Source organism: Lithobates pipiens, unplaced genomic scaffold, assembly GCF_037356315.1.
Source record: "Lithobates pipiens isolate NorthernLeopardFrog02 unplaced genomic scaffold, aLitPip1_a1.2 Scaffold_19, whole genome shotgun sequence".
In the NCBI taxonomy this organism is placed as follows: domain Eukaryota; kingdom Metazoa; phylum Chordata; class Amphibia; order Anura; family Ranidae; genus Lithobates; species Lithobates pipiens.
The window spans coordinates 199,255,908-199,280,948 of NW_027507764.1; the positions used below are offsets into that span (position 1 = coordinate 199,255,908).

Sequence of the window (25,041 nt, forward strand, 5' to 3'; positions counted from 1 at the left end):
CAATAATGTGAAATGCAAACCAGAAATTCCTCATTCCTTGGACTGAAAATTTTCATCTGATTCTTACACATAGCATTGGTATCCACTATTTTTACAATAATATGAAATGCCCAACAGAAATTCACATTCCTTTTGCCTTGAACTGATAATTCTCATTGGATCCACACAATTAGCATTTTCATCCAGAAATTAATAATGCATACATTTTAGGGCTATCTTGGTGGGTTAGCCTTGTGTTCTTTAATGTTTAGCAGAATGAGGATGTAATTTTTGCTAGCACAATGCTATAAAAGGTGACGTGGTGGAGAAAGTGCTTCCACATTTAGAGTGTTTTCTACTCATAGATGGCATCTTTCCATGAAAAGGTTAGCATTATGACGATCCAGATAGATATCCCAAGCTCAAATGCACACAGTCCTAAAATGCTGGCATCCACACGGTATGCTAGTGCAACCTGCAAGAAAACATTGAAAATCAAGAATTCTGTTTTGTGTTAACCAAGATATAACATTTAGTTTTACCTACAGTGCCTTGCCAAAGTATTCATACCCCCTTGAAACTTTCCACATTTTGTCATGTTACAACCAAAAACTTAAATTTATTTTATTGGGATTTTATGTGGAAGGAAAACGATAAATGGTTTTTAACATTTTTTAAATGTAAATATGTGAAACGTGTGGTGTGCATTTGTATTCAGGCCCCACTGAGTCAATACTTTGTAGAACCACCTTTCACTGCAATTACAAATTATGTGTCACTTTGTGTTGGTCTATCACATAAAATCCCAATAAAATACATTTACGATTTTGGACATAACTTGACAAAATGTAGAAACTTTCAAGGAGAATGAATACTTTTTAAAGGCACTGTATGTTCATTTCAGTGACTTAAAAGTCAACTCTCTTTATTTTCAGATTAAATAAACTCTCCCTGTCTTGTCTATCCAGGGGCAGACAAGCCCTAAATCCCAAGGAGGCAAACCCTAACAGAAAGGAATTGTGGATAAAGGTTGGTGGTATATAAACTACTTTGCATTTTAGACTCTGAAAAACTCTGCAGGCCTACCTACCTTATTTTAAGTATGGTATTAAACAAAGGGCCGGTTCACAATCCATCACATTTTTTTGGGGCCAGATTGTGGTCAGTAAGAGTAAAAAGTTCCCCCTACATCAGTGGGAGTACAGAACGCTCCAGTGTCAGTGGAAGTAAAAATTTCCCTTACATTAGTGGTCAGTGGGAGTAATAAATGCTCTTTGCATCCATAGTCAGCAGGAATAAAGTGGTCAGTGGGAGCAAAAAAATGCCCCTGCATCAACTGTCAGTTGGAGTAAAAAAGACCACTGTGTCCGCGATCAGTGGGAGTAAAAAAAGACCACTGTGTCCATGATCAGTGGAGGTAAAAAAGACCACTGTATCTGTGATCAGTGGGAGTAAAAAAGACCACTGTGTCCATGATCAGTGGGAGTAAAAAAGATCACTGTGTCCACGATCAGTGGGAGTAAAAAAGACCACTGTGTCCACGATCAGTGGGAATAAAAAAGACTGCTGTGTCCACAACCAGTGGAAGTAAAAAAGACCACAGTGTCCACGATCAGTGGAAGTAAAAAAGACCACTGTATCTGTGATCAGTGGGAGTAAAAAAGACCACTGTGTCCATGATCAGTGGGAGTAAAAAAGACCACTGTGTCCACGATCAGTGGGAGTAAAAAAGATCACTGTGTCCACAATCAGTGGGAGTAAAAAAGACCACTGTGTCCACGATCAGTGGAAGTAAAAAAGACCACTGTATCTGTGATCAGTGGGAGTAAAAAAGACCACTGTGTCCATGATCAGTGGGAGTAAAAAAGACCACTGTGTCCACGATCAGTGGGAGTAAAAAAGACCACTGTGCCTGTGGTCAGTGGGAGTAACAAAGACCACATAGATTCCACATAGATTTTCAAATACATGCAATTAACACATAATATTGAAGCAAAAATTATACTCACCTCTACTCCAGCGATGTACCGACCAAGGAGCTCACAGCTTGCATCTTCAGCCACTCTTCTTCTGAGTTCTATACTTCAGCCATTTTGATTTGCCAGGCAGAGATAATACAATGAGAACAGGAAAGTAAGAGTCTTTTAATACAGATGAGACATAGGGGCTGATTTACTAAAACTGGAGAGTGCAAAATCTGGTGCAGCTCTGCATAGAAACCAATCAGCTTACAGGTTTCTTTGCTAAAGCTTAATTGAATAAGCTGAAGTTAGAAACCGATTGGCTACCATGCACAGCTACACCAGATTTTGCACTTTCTAGTTTTGGTTAATCAACCCCATAGTCTCTTCTGTATTAAAGTGCCTGTCTGGTCAGATTTATTTATTTTTTTATCCTAAAGCGGACTTTTCCTCCTATTTCAAAAGTTTACAATAGCATATGTAGCGGTACCCTCGTAAGGGCTGCTGAGTTGGTTACTAGCATCTGCCAATCACCATGCTGCCAACCCCCCATTCACCATTTTAAAGACAATGGACAGTCATATTTTCTCAGTTTTGTTGCTTTTATTGTAGGGTAAAACATGGATGGGAGAAAAGGGAATATGAGATGCCCATGATGATACAGCACATTCTTGGAATTACTCGTGGCCTTGGCCTTGTATCTTTGTATTTCTGTGCAATAAGTTCTTTACTGAGTGTTGCTTCTTTTCTTTCTGCAAATCCTTCACTGCATAGTTACTGATGTAGCGCTGGCTCCTGACGAGCATGCGCTTTATGTTTTTCAAAGTTAATTCTCCTGAAACCACAGTTGGGTTTTGGGGCTAATTTTACTAAATTTATGGTTTCAGTACCAGTCTGGATGGGTTACACTGGGTTCTCCTTGACCGCAGGTGTTGCTGTCACTGCTGGCAAGTGTGAGAATGCAGTCTAGCTGGGTGTATTGAATGCCACGTTTCTTTCAGAACCAGCCCAGTGGAAGTGTCTCCTGCTGTGCATTCTGGGAGATGGTATTTAAGGTACCGACATCAGGTCCTTCAGGGTTCCGTCCCTTCCGATCCAGAGAATCTTTTCTGTCTGTTTGGTTCTGGTCCTCCTGACCAGCCCCCATGGCCCTCCTGGCCTTTGGGTGCGGAACCATGCATTTCCAAGTCTCGGGGGTGGCTAGCCCGAGGCGATGCAACTGCAGGGACAGGCCTGAATGGATATCGGGTCCTATTGATTCAAAGGTGGTCCAGTGCCGTCTCATCTAAGGGAGAAGCCCAGCAACTGGAGAAGCACCCAGGGGAGGACACTTCAGGAGAAGGCTGTGCGCAGGGCTGGCTTCTCTGAAGGAGCCTGGAGGCTCAGTTGAAGGACGCTTCATGGATCTACACTCTTATGGTATCGTCGGACCGGCTGAGAGATACTGGTACCGTATGATAGCTCTTTAAATTTGTCTATGTCCCTCAGTTACACACAAGTCTGTGGCAGTATTCTACATTCAAGTCTGTGGCAGAGACTTTACTTAACATTCCACCAGCTGCTAGGCCTAGTGAGAAGGTTTAACCGGGGGTTGTAAAATCCAACTGTTATTCTCTGGATTTCTTCTATAAGAGCCTTGTTATTTTTGCAGTCCAAAGTACCTTAACCCTCTACCCTAAACTGAGAGACTCTGTTTATACTTCAAATAAATAACCTAAAAGAGGATTCAGTGTCAGTTTCCACATTTCTTTGGGCCACTTACCACGGGAAACTCTAGACGAAAAAGCAGTCAGGAAGGTAATGGTGGGCCCAATAAAACCAGCAGCTCCTTCGGGGGTCAGTGCTACACTGAGTTACTAGCTTCACTTCCAAAAGAACAAAAGGAACCACTCTAAATAATTCCCATTTGTAAACCGGAATAATATCATCTTCAAGAATCAAAGAGCCAGAGCTGCACACAGCTGCTCCCTCCAGCCTCCATGAATCGGACAGTCACCCAGTCTTTGGAAGGCATTACCAATGTGCCAGTCCATCACTAACAATGTTATGTTCCCCAGGCACAGCATTCTACTCTGCTCTGACAAGTTTCTCTTCTTATGTTACACTGACCTTCTCCTCCAGAACAGTTCTGTGTCCCCAATCACAGAATGCTGTTCTACTCTCTTCCGCTTGACTGCTACTTCCTCTGCTTGATCCTCTTTACATCCAGGTCCTATGTTTCCCAGTCACAGCAGCCGGATGCCTCCTTAGAGATGAAGATCTGTATCTTTAGCTCCTTCCTAGCAGTTCCACCATCCCTCCTCCGCGTTCGCCGCATCCCCATGTGGGGACGTGTGGAACAGCACCTCAGTCCTCCATTCTGTCTTTCTGCTCCACAGAACTCCTCCCTGGAAGCATCTGACCCAAGCTTATATGAGAGGCCTACCCCCCTGCCAATACCAAGAGATAATTGGTCAGGGCTCCTCACATGAGCTGCCTGGCACTCAGGTCTCAGGTCCCACCTCTCTTCCAGAACAATCCATCTGAAAGCAGAGAAGGCATCTCTGAGCCAAAGTACAGGTGACCACACCCCTCACTACACTGAACACTCCCAGTCCCAAATCACAACAACAAGGCCCAGCCTAAAGTATAGGCCTGGCTAAATTTACCTGCACTTGTGCCCTGCAGCTAGAAAAATATTACTCTAGCACCTACCTTTAGGTAGAGGGTGCTACACATACATCACTGCATGCTGATGCAAAATCATCTAATGATGATTAAAAAAAAAAATTGTGATTTACTTACCGTTGTTTTTGTCCACTTCCTGGTTTCCCTGAAGGCACTAATGACATAAGCCCTGGCAGTAGAGATGCCCCTTGAGAAGGCAACATCACTAGTGCCTTTAGGAAGATTTTGTACCTAAGCTAAAAGATCTCGAAGTATTCTGTCATGTGGTAAATATCCTGCATGAGTCATATGCCATTCAACTCATTTGCTGTAAAAAAACACCTTTTTTTATAAAAACACAGATGAGTGTAGCGACATATGGTACATGCACGAGACGGGGCACATGACGTCATTCATTCTATCTCCCGCATGTGCAGAATGACATACTTTTCAAAATGGCGACAAGGAAACTGGCTGTACAGAGGTGGACATAGGTAAGAGTCATTTGGATTTACAGTATATGTTGCCACCATAGGCCCTGTACCCTTCCATACTGACTGTAGGTGACAATGTGTGACAGGTTGTTAAATATTTGTTACTTTGATTGTGGCTCTCACCAGCAACCACAAAATATTCACGCTGTCATTTTCTGACTAGCTGGCAAGTGTGCTGGAAACATTTATTTTAAAGACACACTGGAATTGGTAAGTGTGCTGGAAACATTTATTTTAAAGACATACTGGAGGTCTTCAGTTGCCTTTGAGCTGTGTGGGGCATCTAGTGAGCCCTCTGCACCTTTACAGCTGAAAATTTTTTTTTTGACGGCTTTAGTCATATTTATTGTAGTGAAGTATATCCCATGTGGTGAAGGCAGCTGGATCCTCGAGAAATTTCCACTGCAGGGATACCCATCCTTCTAGCTCTGAACTTCCAGAACTGCGATGATTAACAGCTCTGGCTCTTCAAGCAGAACAGCAGTACAGATGGTCTGACAGGGACACTCCCACTCCTCGCTCCTCTTCCAATGAGAAATGTACTTTCAATAATCACAATTCCTATAACACAATCTGTGAATGATGGAGAGAATCCTGTGACTCAGACTCTCCCCCATTCACAAGTCATGTTACAGGCAGTGTAATCAATGAAAGAATGTTTCTCAATGGAGAAGGAGGGAGGAGAGGGCAGCTTCCCATTGTACCATCTGTACTGCCGTTCTGTCTGAAGACCCAATGCTGTTAACACTGCAGTGTAGATTTCTTCAGAATCCAGCTGCATGCACTACGTGGGATGTCCTATATTATAGGTAAATTATATCACTGACGCTATAGGGACTTAATTTTATTTTTTTAAATTTAAACTTAAGCTTTAAGCTTTATTTAAACTTAAGCTTTAAGGATGAGGTATTTACCTGTAGGCATACCTGCCATTAATCTATTTATTGCTATGTATGTCAAAAGATTGGAACTGGAATGTCAGATTAGAGTAAAGCCTAGTACACGCAGGCCCAATGTAGACTGGCTTCGGCCGGTTCAATAGAAACTGGCCGATATTCCAAACATGCAGTTCGTTTCATTCCGAATCAAAACCTGGACAAATTTTTGGAAATTCGGACGTATTCAAATTTCCTAATTACAATAGTACCGAGTTTAACCGCAAGCCGACCAGCCGCCGCAGTTGTACTGTGGCGACATGGCTCAGCTGCACAAATCGCCGTTATGCTACGTCGGTAACATAAACGGGCACTGGGGCGCGCCTCGGGTGGTGCGCGTGTGCTCCCCGCTTGCTCCCTGAGCCAATGCGAGTGCCCGCCGGGCACCCGCGATCGCTCGGGTCACACGGAGGACCGGGAGCTGTGTGTGTAAACACACAGTTTCAAGTTCTCTGAGCAGTGAACTGACAGTATGATCAGTGATCTGTTAGTTTCCCTGCACAGTCCCATCCCCTCTTCAGTTAGAACACTCCCTAGGATACATATTAACCCCTTCACTACCCCCTAGTGTTATACCCCTTCACTGCCAGTGACATTTTTACAGTAATCAATGCAATTTTTTTTTTTTTACTTTATCTCTTTATTGAATTTTCTTTACCATTTTAAACATAACATACAACATTAGCATATAAAACAAAGGCTCCATACAAATTTCATATAGCCCTTTTACGCCCTTCCATTCCCCACATTCATCTCATTTCCCCACTCACTCAAACCCACTCCTCACACTGTTTCTTGACTAGCAGCTCTTCCCCTTTTAAGTATACACACCTGCATTCATTTTCTCATACCACAACTTCCAAATCCTATCAAATTTTTTAATACCACCCTGTCTTATATATGCTACCCTTTCTTTAAGAATAACCCTATTCATGTTCTGCACCCACTCTCCACTAGTAGGGGGTGTTGGGGACTGCCATTTCTGGGCTATAAGTTTCCTGGCCTGGAAAAGGCACCTTAATTTCGCTAGTTTACCATTTTTGGGGTCCCCGCCCCCCTCAATCCATCCCAATACACACCCCATAGGTTCCACTTCTACTGCCATCTCAAATACTTGATTGATTATCCTCACTACCTCACTCCAATATCGATATAGCTTGGGGCATCTCCAGAACATGTGAATCATGTCTCCTTCTGTCCTTCCACACCTAGGGCACGCCGCATCCCGCCTTCTACCAAACTGAAAAAGTCTCTTAGGGGTATAATATGCTCTGTACAACAGATATAGGTGAGAAAGCTTTTGAGGAGGAGAGATGGACAACCAAGGTGCCAACTCAAGAATCCTCTCCCACTGATCTTCCGAGATGCTTCCCACATCTACTTCCCATTTTTTCCTATTCATTTGCTCCTGCGCTCTTACTTGAGTCTTCTTTCACAACTTTATATAGATTTTAGATATTAGCCCTTTCCCCGATTTTACTCGTAATATATCCTTCATTACTGGCATCTCACACCATTCTATTACATCCACCCCAAACTGTTTTTCCAAAGCGTGTCTAACCTGCAAATATCTAAAAAAAGACTTCTTCGGAATTGCGAACTGGTCTCTTAGCTCTTGAAATTGTTTCAAGTTGCCGTTATGATAAATCTGGTGGATAAACTTTATGCCGCATCTTTCCCATTCCCTTATTTGTCCTATTTTTTGTATCTCATCCAGCTTATTATTGTCCCAAAGGGGGGAGTACTCCGTAAATCCCCTATATCCCAATATTCTTTTAGTTACCTCCCACACCTTTGTCATCAACCCTAGAGTAGGAATATCTCGCTTAGAGACCCCTGACTCTAGTGTCACTGCCAATGTTCTGCCAAAAAGTTGTTCTAGAGGGGTTTTCTTTTTCCGTCCTCCATCCTCTAAGCCCTCTCCCGCCAGATGTTGTAGCTGGGCCGCTAAGAAATAGTTAAATGGATGTGGAAGTGCCACTCCCCCTCCATTACTTGACCCCCTTTCCAAATCAATTCTCTAAATATGGAATCCACCTTATAGAACCATTTTTTGTATATCCATACTGGAGAATTGTGTAAGACATATAGAAGTTGCGGTAATACTATCATTTTAATTAAGTTACATCGACCTGCTGTTGACAAAGGTAGTTTCTTCCAGATATTAATTTTATGTTTAAGTTTAAATAACAATGGGACCAGATTATTCGCTATATACTGTTTGGGGTCTTTAGTGATGCATATGCCTAAGTATTTCATTTGGGTCACTATCTGGATATGTGCAGCTTCACAAGGTAAGGGACTATCTAGGGGGTCAATAGGCAATATACAGGATTTCTCCCAGTTTATCTTTAATCCCGCAAGATGTCCAAAATCTTTAATTCTAAACATTACTTCCCTTATAGAATGCTGCACATCTCCAAGAAGCAGGAGCAGATCATCTGCAAATAATACTATTTTTTCTTCCTCGTTCCCTCTCCTAAATCCCTTTATCCCCATATTTGATCTAAGGGACACGGCCAAGGGTTCAATTGCCATGGCGAACAGGAGGGGGGACAAGGGGCACCCCTGCCTCGTTCCTCTCTTCAATCGAATCCCGGCCGAGCTATCATTATTTATTCTTATCCTTGCTTCCGGGGATCTATATAGCATTTTCACCCCTTTTATAAATACCGGACCCACATGGAATTCCCTCAAAACCCTCCACAAATAGCGCCACTCTAAAGTATCAAAGGCCTTGGCGGCATCCAAAGATAGGACAGCTCTCTGGCCATCTCCATCCGCTGGTACTTGAAGATTTAAAAAGACCCGCCTTGTATTTATGCTTGTAGATCTACCAGGAATAAAACCTGATTGATCAGGATGAATGAGCTTTTCTATCACTCTATTTAACCTAGCCGCCAAGACCTTTGCTAAAATCTTTACATCCAGATTCAATAAGGAGATGGGTCTATATGATGAGGGGTCGAGGGGATCCTTATTTTCTTTCGGTATCACTATTATAATTGATTCCATCATTGAAGACGGGAGCTCTCCCGTACTCAATGACCAATTCAAAACTTTTAACAATTCTGGTATTAACACCTCACCAAAATGGCGGTAAACCTCCACCGGGAGGCCGTCTGGGCCTGGGGCTTTTTGTCCTGCCATTTCCTGCACGGTACACCGAATCTCTTCTATTGTTATAGGACCATCAAGGGTATCACTATCTTCCTTAGAGAGATGAGGCATTGTCAGCTCACTAAAAAATGTATCCATTTCTTCCCCCTTCTCAGCCTGGTTAGAGTGGTATAAACCCTCATAATAAGCTCTGAATCTCTCTAATATGTCTAACCCATTTGTGGATATCCCACCCTCTGCCATACTAATCCTTGTTACCATAGAGGGTGTTGAATTTGTCTTCACTAAGTGCGCTAGCATTCGACCAACCCTTTCACCTTCCCCAAATGCTTGTTGTTTCTGGAATACATATTTGTTTTCCGCTTTCTCTAACATTATATGACGGTATTCCTGCTGCGCTTTCAACCATTGTCTCTGGTTATCAAAAGTTGGGGCATTTATATACTATGTTTCTAACTTTACCACTCTCCTTGAGGCAAAAGGAGGTCAAAACCCTGGGGAAGGGTACTGCATCTACTATCGATACTATACAAACAGGCAGTCTCTTAAAAATAAGTTGAGAGTTCCTCCAGAAGATACAGTTCTTTATATTGTACTCTTAAGCAAAATTCTCAGTTGTCAGAGCTAAGGCAGGGGAAAAGCGCCAAGCAAGCAGGTATATAAAGCGGGATTACAAAGATTATAAAGGTCTGTTTGGGTTCAGTTTACACGATGTCCCATAGTAGCTTTCATAGCCGGTGTACTACCCCAGAGTAGATCAACCCCTGGGGGAGGGCAATGCCTCAATAAGTCAGAGTAAATCTGATAGAAGCAGCTCCACTCAATATTTAGCAACACTGACAGGCTTTTTTTAAAAAAAAAAAAATTGATAACTCCTCCAAAAGAAACAGTTCCTTATGTTATCTCTTCAGCAAGCTGCTTAATTGTCAAAGCTGAGGCAGGGGGAACACCAAACAAGCCAATATATAGGGTGGGAGTTTAAAGATCTATTCAGCGTCCTTCCACATCATATGAAATCTTTATCAGAATTCACAGTTCAGTTCAAAAGTTCACTGGATGATACACACTCACCACCCTGTTTAACAGCTGTTTCTCACGCCGCTCTCTTGAGGTCGCCTGCATGCTTCACATGTCCTGTTTCTCTGGCGGTGGAGATGCAAAGAAAACCTGCTCCTCTCCTTCCTTGCTTCTCCAATCTCAGCATTCCAGTCCCGGGCCGGTCACCAGATCAGGCCGCTCCACGGGAGACAGGGAGAGAGCTGACCCATCCAGTATTCCACCCACTGCCGCCGAATCAGAATCTCCGCCGTGCGGCGGAATGGCAAGCGGGGGGAGGAGAAAATATCTATTCGGCGTGGGGTTCGTATCACAGACTGCTATCCATCTGTATGCGGACGGGGCTGACGAGGGAGAACGCCACTCAGTGTGGAGGCATGGAGGGGAGAGCGAGACGCCGGCTCATTCACACACGCACAGCCTCCTCCTGCATCCGATCACGCCCCCCAATCAATGCAATTTTATTCGCACTGATCGCTGTATTAATGCCAATGGTCCAAAAATGTGTCAAAATTGTCCGAAGTGTCCGCTTTAATGTCGCAGTCATGATAAAAGTCGCTGATCGCCACCATTACTAGAAAAAAAAATATTAATAAAAATGCCATAAAACTATCCCCTATTTTGTAGACGCTATAACTTTTGCGCAAACCAATCAATATACGTTTATTGCAAATTTTTTAACCAAAAATATGTAGAAGAATACGTATTGGCCTAAACTGAGGAAACTACATTTTTTATATATTTTTTGGGCATATTTATTATAGCAAAAAGTTAAAAATAATGTGTTTTTTTCAAAATTGTCGCTCTTTTTTTGTTTATAGCGCAAAAAATAAAAACTGCAGAGGTGATCAAATACCACCAAAAGAAAGCTCTTTTTGTGGGAAAAAGAAGACATCAATTTTGTTTGGGAGCCGCGCAATTGTCAGTTAAAGCGATGTAGTGCCGAATCGCAAAAAGTGGTCTGGTCTTTGGCCAGCCAAATGGTCCGAGGCTTAAGTGGTTAAACAAATCCGAAAATAACGAGAAAAACATTTTGAGGAAATTCAAATCGCTTTGAATAGTTTTCAAATCAATTTCAAATAGTTTTCAAATTCGAATAGTTTTCAAATTCAAAGCGTTTACGAATTCGAATAGTTTTCCAATTTACAAAAAGAATAAAATGGAATAGAAAATAAGTAATAGAATAGAAAAAATAGAATAGAATAGAAAAAAATATACCAAAAAATAAAAGAATAAAATATATTAGAACAAAACAGAAAAAATAGAATATAAAATAAAAGAACAAAATAGAATAAAATATAAATTCGTAGAATAAAACTGAATAAAAAATAATTGAATAAAAAAGAATATAACCATCTTCTGAAATTCTAATTTCAAATAGAATAAATTTGAATTTGAATACATAAGAAAATAATAGAAAGGAAAAAAAAAAGAATAGAATAGAATAGACTATAACAGAATAGAAAAGACTAGAATTAAAAAAATGGATAGAATATAATAGAAAGAATATAACCATTTCCCAAAATTCAAATAGAATCAATTCAAATTTTAGTAGAATAGAAAACAATAGAATAGAAAGAATATAACCATCTTCTGAAATTTGAATTTCAAATAGAATAAATTCAAATTTGAGTAGAAAAGAATAGAAAATAAAATAGAAAATAACAGAATAGAATAAACAAACAGAAAAATAATAGAATTAAAAAAAACAATAGAATTAAAAAAGTATATAATAGAATAGAATAGAAAAAATATAACCATTTCCAAAAATTCAAATAGAATTTATTTGAATTTGAATAGAATAGAAAAGAATAGATTAGAATAGGAAGAGGGTTATATTCTTTCTATTCTGTTATTTTTTTCTACACCATTATGTTTTTTTCTATTCTATTCTAATCTATTCTTTTCTATTCTATTCATAGTCAAATCAATTCTATTTGAATTTTGGGAAATGGTTATATCATTTCTATTCTATTGTTTTTTTAATTCTATTCTTTTCTATTCTATTCTAATTTCAGAAGATGGTTATATTCTGTCTATTTTATTCTATTCTATTTTATTTGTTTTTATTCTATTCCATTCTATTCTGTTCTTTTATTTTTAATTCTATTTTGTTCTGTTTTAATCTATTATATTATTTTCTTTTATTTTCTGCTATATTCTTTTCTTCTCTATTATATTTTTCTATTCTATTCCTTTATTTTCTATTATATGTTATTCTCTTTGGAAATTTGAAAACTATTTGAATTTGAAAACTGTTCGAATCAAATCGATTCGCATTCGGAACATTCAAATCGATTAGAATACGAATAAATGAAACAAATGCCAAAAACGAATTAAACAGATTAAACTAATTTAACTAAATGAATTTATGTAAATAACGAATAGAAAAAGAACAAAATACATTTTTTCGTTCTACACATGTCTAATTTTCAGCACAGTTACACAGGCCCTTGCATTAAATAGTAGTTGGTAGAATTAAAGAATATTCTACTATTATGCCCTGTACACACGATCGCACATTCCGACAACAAAATCCATCGGATTTTTTCTGACGGATGTTGGCTCAAACTTGTCTTGCATACACACGGTCGCACAAAGTTGTCAGAATTTCCGAACATCAAGAACGCGGTGACGTACAACACGCACAACGGGACTATAAAAGGGAAGTTCAGTACCACGTGCGCCACCCTTTGGGCTCCTTCTGCTGATCTGGTGCGGGAATCTCCTCCGGGATCGGGATTTTTCTGGCTCCTGGCTTTCCTCGTCCTCCTCGTTGCTGAAATTATCATGCACCTGCTGTGTCTTCACCATGTGCTCTCCCCACTGCGCTGAAAGAGAAGGGGCGGGGAATAGACTAGAAAGAATGCCAGGGGTGGGCGGAGTTTCACGAATGCGCAGTGTATATAAAACGTAGCACGCGTGCGTTTTATGTACGATCTGTGAAAGGAGGGCGGGGTATCACAGCGACGATCGTTAACGAAGGTACAATTTAAACTTGGTGCATCACTGGCCTATACTGCTTGTAGATTGAGGTCTATATTGGGTCAAGATTAGGAGAGTTTAGCCTGACATTAGGGTTTGACTTGTGTTGTGTCTTTCAGAGAAAATGGATGGGTTCAAAGACCACAGCTTTCGCCCAATTTTCATAGACAACTACAGGGAGCTGCCCTGTCTGTGGCAGGTGAAGCATCCACAGTATAATAACAAATGAAAGAGGCAGGCAGCGCTGGAGAAACTGCTGGGGTTGGTGAAGCCGGTTGTCCCCATGGCAAACATCCCCTATTTAAAAGCCAAAACTGGTGGCCTGAGGAGCACATATCTTAGGGAGAGCAAGAAGGTCCAGGATTCCCAGAGGTCAGGAGCTGCAGCAGATGACATTTATGTCCCCAGGCTGTGGTACTATGACAGACTGCATTTTCTGTTAGACCAGGCTAAAGTCAGGGAATCCCTCTCAACCCTTCCTTCCACGCTTCCTTCCACCCCAACTGAGGCTTCTGACACCCACCCTGGGCCTTCCAGCCAGGAAGAAGTGGAGGAGCCCAGCTTGAGCCAGGTATAGTATTGTTCTACATATTTTTTTTGTAAAAATTAATGAGTCAGCACTTGATTGGGGAGGCTTCTGCAGCCCTCAGAACCACCCTCGCTAGTCAAGAGGCCTTTGCCTCTATGGCTACATGCAAACTGCAGGACGTGGAGGAGGGGCAAAGCCTCATGTGTGAGGAAATCATGTACCACACACTAAATCCCCCCCCAAAAAAACCTTGTGAGTTGGACCATCCTCCTCATCCTCCTGCCACACCTCCAACACCACAGCCACAGCCTGGAAGGAAGTATGGAAGAAAGAAAAGATAGTGATGGCCTGGGTTCAGTCTGGTCTGACAAAAGATGCAGCCTCTTGTATGACCACAGCCTAGGGACATGTATGTCATCTGTTGCTGTTCCTGATCTCTTGGACTTCTGGACCAAATTGTACTCCCTTATATATGGACTCCTCAGGCCACCAATTTTGCCTTAAAAGCATTGATGTGTGACCTGGGGGCCAAAGGCTTCCTCAATTTCAGCAGTTTCTCCAGTGTTGCCATCCTCTTTATTTGTATATGACCCCTAATAAAGTTTTTTTTTGTTAAAGAAATACTTTCCTATGTGTTTCACTTCAAAAAGGACAGTTTATTTGAGAGTAGGCAGCTACATTTCAAAAATACAAAGTCAAATTAAAAAGGGACACCAACACCAAACAATCTCCTAGAGTTTAAAATAAAAATAATGGTGTTGTGGTAACTTGACACACAAAAAACACAAACAAAAGTATGGAGATCACCAAAAAAAAAAATACAGGTGATGTTGATTAAAAAAACAACCACAAAATAATTAAAAATATTAAAACATAAAAAAAAAAAAATATTCGGGAGATTCGACAAATAAAAATATTATATTAATAAAATGACGAGAAATAATAAAGAAAGAAGTTTGTGAGAAGTCTGTGTGAATATGAGAAGCAAAACAACGTAATTCTTCTAGCATTATAAAGAAAAAGAGAATGCGCTGCATTAAACAATTTTAAACATTGCAGCGTGACGAATGTGCTATATCCATTACAAACGCTAGTTTTACCAGACTGAGCGCTTCCATCTCGTAATTTATTCTGAGCATGCGTGGCACTTTGTGCGTGGGAATTGTCTACGCACGATCGGATTTTGCTGGAAAATTTTTGATCCAGCTGTCAAACTTTGTGTGTCGGAAATTCCAACAACAAGCTCCAATCGCACATTTTCCGTTGGAAAGTCCGATCGTGTGTACGGGGCATTAAATTGCATGGCTGTATAGTTATCTTTAGGGACCACACTATGCAGAGGGCTTCCACATAGAGTTCCAGCATATGCAACTAACAGCTCTGTTTTAAATACATATGGCTGATTTACTAAAGGCCAGTAGGACTTTCAGTTTGCAAGGGAATTTGCAGTTTGCATGAGAATTTTCCCCAGAGCTTAGTAAATAGGGTGAACGTTCACTTACAAAATACTATCAAATCATATGCAAGGAAAATAAAAAAAAACACCCATTTTGTTTGCGCATGATTGGACATTGGAAGTCAGCATAGATTCACCTCATTCATTAACCACTAAAGGACCGGGCCTATATTTCAAACCTGTTGTTTACAAGTTAAAATCATTTTTTTTGCTAGAAAATTACTTAGAAAACCCCCAAACATTATGAAAAAATTTCTAACACCCTAGAAAATGAAATGGCAGTTGTTGCAATACTTTTTGTCACACTGTATTTGTGCAGCGGTCTTACAAGCACACTTTTTTTTGGAAAAAATACCCCTTTTTGAATTAAAAAATAAGACAACAGTAAATTGATACCCAACATGTCACTCTTCAAAATTGCACTTGCTCATGGAATGGCAACAAATTTTCACCCTTACAACTCTCCATAGGCAGGACAGGGTACGTTAAAAATGTTTATAAAAATTTTTTTATTATTTATTTTACCTTTTATTTTTTATTTTTACACTGTTCTTTTAAAAAAAAAATTGTCACTTTTATTCCTATTAAAAGGAATGTAAGCATCCCTTGTAATAAAAAAAAGCATGACAGGACCTCTTAGATATGAGATCTGGGGTTAAAAAGACTTCAGATCTCATATTTACACTAAAATACAATAAAAGGGAAAAAAAAATGTTGTTTGAAAAAATAAAAAAATGTACCTTTAAGAGCTATGGGCGGAAGTGACGTTTTGATGTTTCTTCCGCCCAGCAATGGTATGGAGCAGGGTGGAGGCCATCTTCCCTCAGATGGGACAGGATCCAATCACCTCTGCTGCTGCCTGCGGCTCCGGTAAGAGGCAGAGAGCAAAGACCACTTTTATCTGAAAGCGGACGGCCACCTGAGGAAAGAAGATTCTGGGGTTATGGCAGATAGCTGCTGCCATAACAATGATATTCCTCTTCAAAATGCCACCGTATAATGACGGCGGGCAGTCTGTAAGTGGTTAAGCTCTGGGGATAATCCCCTTGCAAAGTGCAACTTCCCTTGCAAGAGGAACAGTCAATTTGCCTTTAGCAAATCAACCCTATAGTGTTCAGCCCCTTCACGTCGAGCATACGCAAATATGCGGCCCCACTGGACTGGGCTTTTTTCAGTGGGGCCACATATCTGTTTACCTCCCTTTGTGCTACAAAGCTTCTCCTGAACCCAGACCCAAGTATGTGGGGGGAATCTTTCAGTGGAGACAACTATTCTGACGATAGCTGTCTATCACTTTGTAGAGCTTTCCTCTCATTTTCTGTTGCATCATTTCTGTGCAAAATGTAAAAGAAGATCTCCTTTATGAGACACAGACATCAACAAATAAATTGGTATAGTAAGGCCAGAAACTTTGCTACCTAGGCACTCAATAGTGCTGAATCTTTCAATTATAATGCCACTGGGATCTAGAATGTTTTTCTAAGCCAGCAATTGGTCCTAGGAATATAAAATAATTTATGCTTTTTGGCTAATAGCTACATTTAGTGATACCCATGCCATTTTCTGTCCTAGCTTTCTCTTACTAATTCCGCGTACACATGATCGGAATTCCGGCCAGAAAAAGACCGATGAGAGCTTTTCATCGGAAAATGCGACCGTGTGTATGCTCCATCGGAATTTAGCTGTCCGAATTTCGGCCAGCCAAAAATTGATAGCATTTTCTCAATTTTCCAGACGGAAAAACTTTCTATCGGTAATTCCGATCGTGTGTATGCAATTCCGACACGCCAAAAATCACGCATGCTCAGATTCAACTACGAGACAGAAGCTATTGGCTACTGGCTATTGAACTTCCTTTTTCTAGTCACGTCGTACGTGTTGTACGTCACCACGTTATAAATGATCGGAATTTGATGTGACCATGTGTAGGCAAGACAGCTTGAGCCGAATTCCGTCGGAATTCCGTCGGGAAAACCTTCTTCTTCTTCCGACGAGAATTCCAATCGTGTGTACGCGGCATAAGTCTAAACTGTCCAAACAATGTCAGCACTACTCACACACAAAATAACTTCATTATAACATGCTTAGTGCATAGAAAAACTCACATCACTTTTAAAGTGTGGAAGGAGTTGCGGATTTGTGAATTCCACTGAATAAAAGATAATAGCAGCCGTTGAGGCCAGAATACTTAGCACCACTGTACCAAAAGTTAGAATTTCCTGGGGAAAGAAACATAATGGATAAGAAATACATAACGTTGCATATGTATATAACATAAGCTATTTAATTCATAATTAAAAAATAAAGGTAATATGAATTGTATATAATTTAAAGGTAGCTTGAATTTAATATAAATCAAAGTAATAAAAACATCATGAAAGCTATTGTAAAGATATTCATTGTGCTGTTTATGAGGTTGGCCAAAAAGAGATTTTGTCTGTTGATCACGGCATAATCGTAGCCTTCCTGGCGGTATGATTCAGTCCGGTTTTAGGTGCTGAAAGCGGTACAATTATTTTGCATGGAAATTTGGCATTTTATTTTGTAGTCCTGTAATTCTTAGGAATAACTCTCTTAAATCTCTTCAAACCAGAGTCTAGCGGACATCCTGGGTATGATAAAGTTTATAATATAATAAAGAATAATAAAAATGATTCAATAATGTAATCAAATCCTAAAACACTGAAAAAGGGACATGTTTTGGTTGCTGTGGGCAATCTCCAAATTCCAGGCAGAAAAAACAGTATTTATAATATAAAAGTGCATGCAGGGCACTGCACAGACCACTAGGGACAAAGGGGGTGTGTAATTTTTAATACAGCACGGTAATCTGTAAGATTACAGTGCTGTGTGTGTTTTGTGTCTTTTTACTTTTTTGAATTTGCTGCCGTTCTCCGCTCCCGCGCGCCGTAACGCCGCAGGGAACGGAGCTCGGCGGCATTCGGCACTGTGAATCGAGCGGAGGACAGCTCGATCACACAGCGCAGAGGACATCGCTGGATCCAGGGGACAAGGTAAGTAACTCTCCCTGTGTCCTCCCCTGCATCCAGCGATGCGATCCCAAGTCTGGCTCGGGGTTACCGCTCCTATCAGTAAATTCCTAACCCAAGCCAGACTCGGGATTACCGCTAGGGGGGTTAATGGAAAATTAGGCACCTAGGTCAGTATAATACTTGTAAACTGAAATAACCTGCTGATTTTATTTAAGTATTCCCACTACTTAATCAAAGTAACTTTTTGTATTACTTTGCAAAGTTACTGGTTTATCTGGTAGCCTATGTCCTCAGTTGAAGATACATAGTTACATGGTTAGTAAGGTTGAATAAATACACCAGTCCATCCTGAGTGAGTGTCTGCAATTGTCCCTATCCCTGTACTGTGTGATTAAGATGCTCATCTATTGTATCACTATTTATTTAAGGTACCCATATAGCGCCTTCAACTTACGCAGCACTCCACACATACATCGCACACTCACATGGGTCCCTACCCTCAAGGAGCCCTCAATCCAAGGTCCCCAACTCACATCCATATACTAGGGCCAATTTTGGACAGAAGCCAATTAACCTACCAGCATGTCTTTGGAGTCTGGGAGTAAACCCACGCAGGCACAGGGAGAACATGCAAACTCCAGGCAGGTAGTGTCTTGGTTGGGATTCTAACCAGCGACCCTTTTTACTGCTGGGCGTGAGTGCTACCCACTACACCACTGTACCTTCCTAACAATCCTGTGGCACCCTGTTTTCTAGCCCAAGCCTTTAAAATACCAGTACTTCTAGGTATGGAGAAGAATGCAACCTTCTCCTGTTCCTCCCATGATGATTGTTATTCCTGTGTACAAAATCAACATGCACGGAATTAGCACCAGACCAAAAAGATAAAAGTCCAAATTCAGTTATTATTTTAAAAAATCCAATGCGTTTCGAGGGTTAGAAAAAACATCCCCTTCATCAGGGTTTCAGGTTAAAGAAAATCTTTGCAAAATATTGAAATAAAGGATTTGGCGTTATACATGTTCATAAAAAACTTTGCACAAAGAATAAATATACAGTTCATCAAACCTAAACGTGCACACTAATGAAATAAATTGTCATAATAGCAAGCAAAAAGTCCCTAAGTAATAAAACACCAAATCAAAATGCTCTGAGATAAAACTTCTAGTTCTTCCACCATGAGTGCTCAGTATGAAGATGGCCACTCACCAGAGATGCTTGACCCCTTTTTACAGGGCAAAGCCTGGTATGGCGTATCAAGTTAGGACCCTCCGCTCCGACATATGTTTTGCCGTGATTGGCGTCTTCAGGAAGTGACATAACACCGCTTCCTGCTTGCTTTTATGTGAATGGGAAGGCTGCTATTGGTGAGGCTCCTCCAAAATGGAGGAGAGGATGAAAATGTGATACAAAATCTGCCTCTAGGGAGCGCCGATGCACATACGCTGCCCACACCGCACATTAATAGCCAACCATAGAACCAAATCAATCTGCGACACTTTTTTAGCCATGTCTGTACATCTCCAATGCTGAACCCTATCAATATCCCAGAACCTGAGCAGAGACGGGTCCTTGTTATGCATCAACCTAAAATGGTTGTATACACTGTGGTGTTTAAACCCATTTTTTATGTTGCCTATATGTTCTCCCACTCTTTTGGTCATGGTTCTAGTGGTTCTACCAACATATTGGAAATTGCACAGACACATAAGCAGGTAGGTAACATATCTTGTGTCACAGGTGATGAACTGTCTGATGTTATATTCACCAATGTATATATGTTCTCATCCCCATAGGGCGCCATTATTGGTACATATTTTTCATACGTCACTTTTCTATTTCTGTATAGTCACCTTTAGGCAGCCTATTTCTTTTCTCCTTATTTCACAGGAGGTCCTCCTGACCAGCCCCCAGGAAAGGTATGGCCTGGGGTGCAGATCCGCCGAACTTTAATGCCTCGGGGCCTGGCTAGCCCAAGGCAGAGGAACTAAGGAAGGATTCTGAGGTGGATGGGTGCTGTTTCCGGTGAGGGAGAGACCCAGTGTACTTAGAACATTCCAGGGGAGGACTCTTCAGAAGATTACCACGAGTGAGGTTGGTTTTCTTAGCAAGAGCCTGAAAGGGCTGAAGTAAACGAGAGAATCCGGACTTGTGGATATCACCAAGCTGGTTGAAAGATCCAGGTATCCTACAAGTGTTCTACAGCTTAGTTTCCTATGTGTTCTGCAACAACGTCGTTGATAAAAGACTTTGTTCTTGAGAAAGCACCTTGTTGGCTGCTAGGCCTTGTGAGAGAGGGACTGTCCAACCTGAGTGCTCATCCAGCTGCGAATGGCTATTCTCTGGATGCAGTCCAGAGGCAGAGCCTATCCCATTCGTGTATGCTGTCATGCTTTGCATCAGGAAAGGAAAATTAGGTAAGTATAAAATTTTCAGTTTTCCAAGGGTGCCGTCTCTTACAGCGCCCAATTAAGTGCCCCTTCCGTGGTCTATACTTTGTAACACTCCTATTCAGTACTAGAAAAAAAGAGAAATATTTCAGTAAAGTGCAAAAAAAAAAAAAAAAAACTGGAACTCCCAAAACCTAAAACACAACACCTCAATCAAGTACCAAATATTTTTAAGTGAATCTAATCAGTAGTGTCCATTCCACTGTGCAATAGATAAGGTCCATGAGGATCCCCGGCAGGATAGCTAGAAAAATCAGGGGTGAGGGGAAGGGGGGAAGAGAAGGCTCCCCCCAAAAAAAAGAGAGAGGGAGAGAAAAAAATAAAAGACAGAAAGCCAAAGTTCTTCTTCAAGTGATATCCTCCTCAGCTAATTAATCTGATGTCCGTCTCTTTAGGGGATAATGTCCTGAACCCCACCCTCTCCTTTTTTCTGGAGTGTTGGATCTTTTCTGATTTGATCTGGGGGGGTACTGCCCTGGTCCCCACTTCCCCTTGTCTGCAATGGTAAATCCTCTGATTCAGCTGGAGTTACTGTTTTTCTTCCTGGGGGTCCCAATATTGGCTGCAGCCAGTTTGGGATCTCAAACAGTTTAACCCCCAAAAAGACAACAACTTTGGGAGATCTGTGGGGTGGCGCAACACAAATGAAAGTGAATCTTTCTTTACAGTTAGTGAAATTGGGTAACCCCAGCGGTACGTGCTACCCAGCAACTTGATTTTTTCCAGCAGTGGGCGTAAAATCGCTCTCCTTTGTAAAGAGGCTCGGGATAGGTCTGGCAGTATTTTCACCGGGGACCCCTCATAACTAATTTCCCCTATTTCCCATGCTTTACGACCAATTAGCTTTTTATGGGCATAGCGATGAAAACAGCATATCACATCTCTGGGTCTATTCGGGTTCACTGAATGTGGTCCCAAAGATCTGTGCAGCCTCTCTAACTCCAACTCCTGTGGGGGTTCCAAACTGGCAAACTGTTGACAAATTGCCAGGACCGTGGGCTGCAATTTTTCTCGAGCTACCCCCTCTGGAATCCCCCTGATCTGCAAGTTTCTGAGGTGACTCCGTTCCTCAAGGACCTCCAAATGAAGCTGCACAGAGGAGGCATAAACAGTTTGTAGCGACTGTACCTGTTCCAGGTGGGTAATCCGATTTTCCAGGTTAGCCAGAGTTGTTTCATCTTTAACAAGTCTGTTTGCTAGCTGTTGCACCTCCGACTGAACCAGCTTTAGTGATTTTTTTTTCTCTATGGTGCACCTCCTCCACCCGTGTAATCATTGCTTCTAAGTCTGCCTGTGTCGGCAGAGCCTGCAGGAGTGCTCTAAGGTTATGTTATCAATCACCGCCAGCGAGACAACCCGCTGGTCTGAAACAGTCACCTGCTGTTCGTCTACACCACTCAGCGTTCCCGCCTCCATTCCCGACATCATATGATGGACAGGTGAGGCCAAACCCTCCAGTTCTCTAGACTCTACCCGAGCTGCTGCACCACGTGTCTCTGCTACACGGCCCCAGGACACTGCTGATCGTGTACGCGGGAAGTACCGCTGAATCTCCGGTTGCACTGAAATCTTCTGCAGGTTTTCCTCTCTCCCCTTCATTCCAAGTTATCTAACCTCATTAATAGCGCATAAGCAGAGGCTCTATTGCTAGGTAGCGTAGCTGCCTTAGTAGCTGAGTAGCCAGGGGGTGAACGGAGCTCCGGGAGCGTATATCTCTACTCCGCCATCTTCAGGCCACTCCCCCCATGATCATTGTATCCTGATGGCAGAGAATACAATCGATTATAAGATTTTTATACATTAGTCAATTAATTGATTTGGTTTTATGGTTGGCTATTAATGTACGGAGTGGGGAGCTTGTGTGCATGAGCGCTCCATAAAGGCAGATTTTGTATCACATTTTCGTCCTCTCCTCCATTTTGGATGAGCCTCACCAATAGCAGCCTTCCAATTCACATAAAAGCAAGCAGGAAGCAGCGTTAAGTCACTTCCTGAAAACGCCAATTACGTCAAAACATATGACGGAGCGGAGGATCCGTCACTTCTGGGTCCTAACTTGATATACCATACCAGGCTTTGCCCTCTGGAGTAAGATGTGGAACGCACGCCATCCCCAGGGGATTAGCTGACTCACTCACGCTGATTACACCTAGTGCCAAGCCAGGAACTTCAACATGTGAGTGTAACTGCTATTATTGCTGCTGTTTTTTTTTTCACTTTATTAAAAATTACTACACTATGAGACTTTTATCCGTGTGTCCTGTGGAGTAATTTTTTACATCCTAGTTCCATTGTAAGTGGCCATTGGAGTGGATTTATGCTATTAGTGGAACCAATCTGGTGCTTCAAAAGCATTTTTTGACCGTCCTGTAAAAAGGGGTCAAACATCTCTGGTGAGTGGCCATCTTCATACTGAGCACTCGTGGTGGAAGAACTAGAAGTATTATCTCAGAGCATTTTGATTTGGTGTTGGGATTTATCACTTATGGACTTTTTGCTTGTTATTATGACAATTTATTTCATTAGTGTGCCCATTTAGGTTTGATGCACTGTATATTTATTCTTTGTGCAAAGTTTTTTTATGAACATGTATAGCGCCAAATCCTTTATTTCAATATTTTACACAGTTTAGTGATTTGTTCTATTTTTCTAGGGGCAGCTGCTATATGTTCTCATTCCCATAGGGTGGCATTATTGGTACATATTTTTCAAAAGAAAATCCTTGAATCGACTCAAAATAGAGCTTTCCTGTGTGAATTTGTGTAGGGAAGCTAACTGCTGGATCTGGAGAGTTTTTTTGGACAGCCATATCTGCATGAGCAATCAAGAAGATCCCTGTGTAAGCTCTGAGTTTAAACAGGGCTCTTTACTCAGGGCTTTGGCTGGTGAACAGGGAAGCAGAGGAGCATGGCAATGATATGATCAGTAACAGAGGAGGAAGGTCAACAAGAGTAACTGGTAATAGTGCAAGTGACAGATTTATTTTAATGATTAATTAGTACAAATGTCCCTAACAAATTATTTATGAAACCAAATTCAAAAAAAGAAAGGTCTCATTTTGTTCCTCTCTTCCCACCAGCTGAAGAGATTCGTTTTTATCTGTTACTCTTGCGCGATTGCCACTTTTTAATTTCTTTTTGCCTAGGCAACAGGGTACAATGTCACAATGAACTAATGAAAGCATGATATCTGCTGTACATTATTATGCAGATTAAAATCAAAGGAAATGAGGGATGGTTTCATGCTTCATTAAATTTAGTGAAATAACTCTCATGAATGACCAGTGGGGTTGATTTACTAAAGGCAAAAATACTGTGCAGTTCCTCCAGAGCTTAGCAAATGAGCAGAAGCTCTGTTGACTTCTATCATCAAATCATGGGCAAGCAAAAATGCTGTTTTTTTTCCTTGCATGTGATTTGGTACTCTTTACAAAGTAAAGCCTTACCTCATTTACTAAACTCTGGAGAAACTGCACTTGCAGAGGGCATGTGCACCTTCCAAAGTGCACAGTCTATTTCCCTTTAATAAATCAACCCCATTGTCTGTGCACACATCATCCTGAAGTTAATTTCTTGACCACAAATGTCCACAAAAAAAAAAAAACAAATACAAATTTTAATCAAAATAAAACAAGGAAAAAAAAGTCATAGTTTGTACATTGTAAGGATTGGTACTGTCCCACCTTTACCATGCTGCTCACAAACATTGGCCTACACGTGGTAAATCCAGTCCTCATACAGAAGTTTCATGAAATTGGCACACATTGGTCAACAGACCATACTGTACCTGCTGTGTGCCTACAGATAAAATCAGAAAATAGCAGTACACATAACCAGCAATGGGGTGATGTTGTAAGCAGAGAGTTGTAACAAAAAGGATGAATTTATTAATTTAATATAGCATAAGTAGAAAACCTGGTAAATGCATTTCATTTAAACAGCCCCCCCCCCCCCCCCCCACCATGACCAACTTAGTCTATCTGCTTATTTCTTTCATTTCCTCTCTTTCTTCCTTATTTTTATGTGAGGGAATCATTGTATTCTATACACTAGTGATGCTGTACTCAGCGGGGTTGATTTACTAAAGACAAATAGACTGTGCACTTTGCACAGTACGGTTGCACTCTGCATGAGCAGTTGCTCAAGAGCTTAGTAAATGAGCAGAAGCTCTACTGACTTCCATCATCCAATCATGTGCAAGCAAAAATGCAGTTTTTTAAATTTTCCAAAATTTTACAACCTAATCGGGAATTCTTTGCAAAGTTAAGGTTTACCTCATTTTACCTCCTTTACTAAGCTATGAAGCAACTGCATTTGCAGAGTGCAACTGCCTTTTTGAATTTAGTAAATCAACCGCATTGACCTTTGATTTGTCACCATTACATATGTTATCTGGGCCCAGTATGACCGATCTCAGTCTACTAAGTACAGTCTATAC

At 41.1% G+C, this 25,041-nt stretch overlaps 1 protein-coding gene across 1 annotated transcript in view; it reads right to left on the bottom strand.

Annotated features, from left to right (window-relative positions):
• Window positions 1-217: 217 nt before the first annotated feature.
• LOC143996526 (uncharacterized) overlaps window positions 218-25,041 on the bottom strand; it is a 32,279-nt gene continuing 7,455 nt past the window's right edge. The window contains exons 4-5 of the mRNA XM_077491615.1: window positions 17,267-17,380; window positions 218-454 (exon numbers count right to left, since the gene is read on the bottom strand). Coding sequence (XP_077347741.1) covers window positions 335-454; window positions 17,267-17,380 — 234 coding nt within the window. The 3' untranslated portion in view covers window positions 218-334. The remainder of the gene's footprint in view (window positions 455-17,266; window positions 17,381-25,041) is intronic.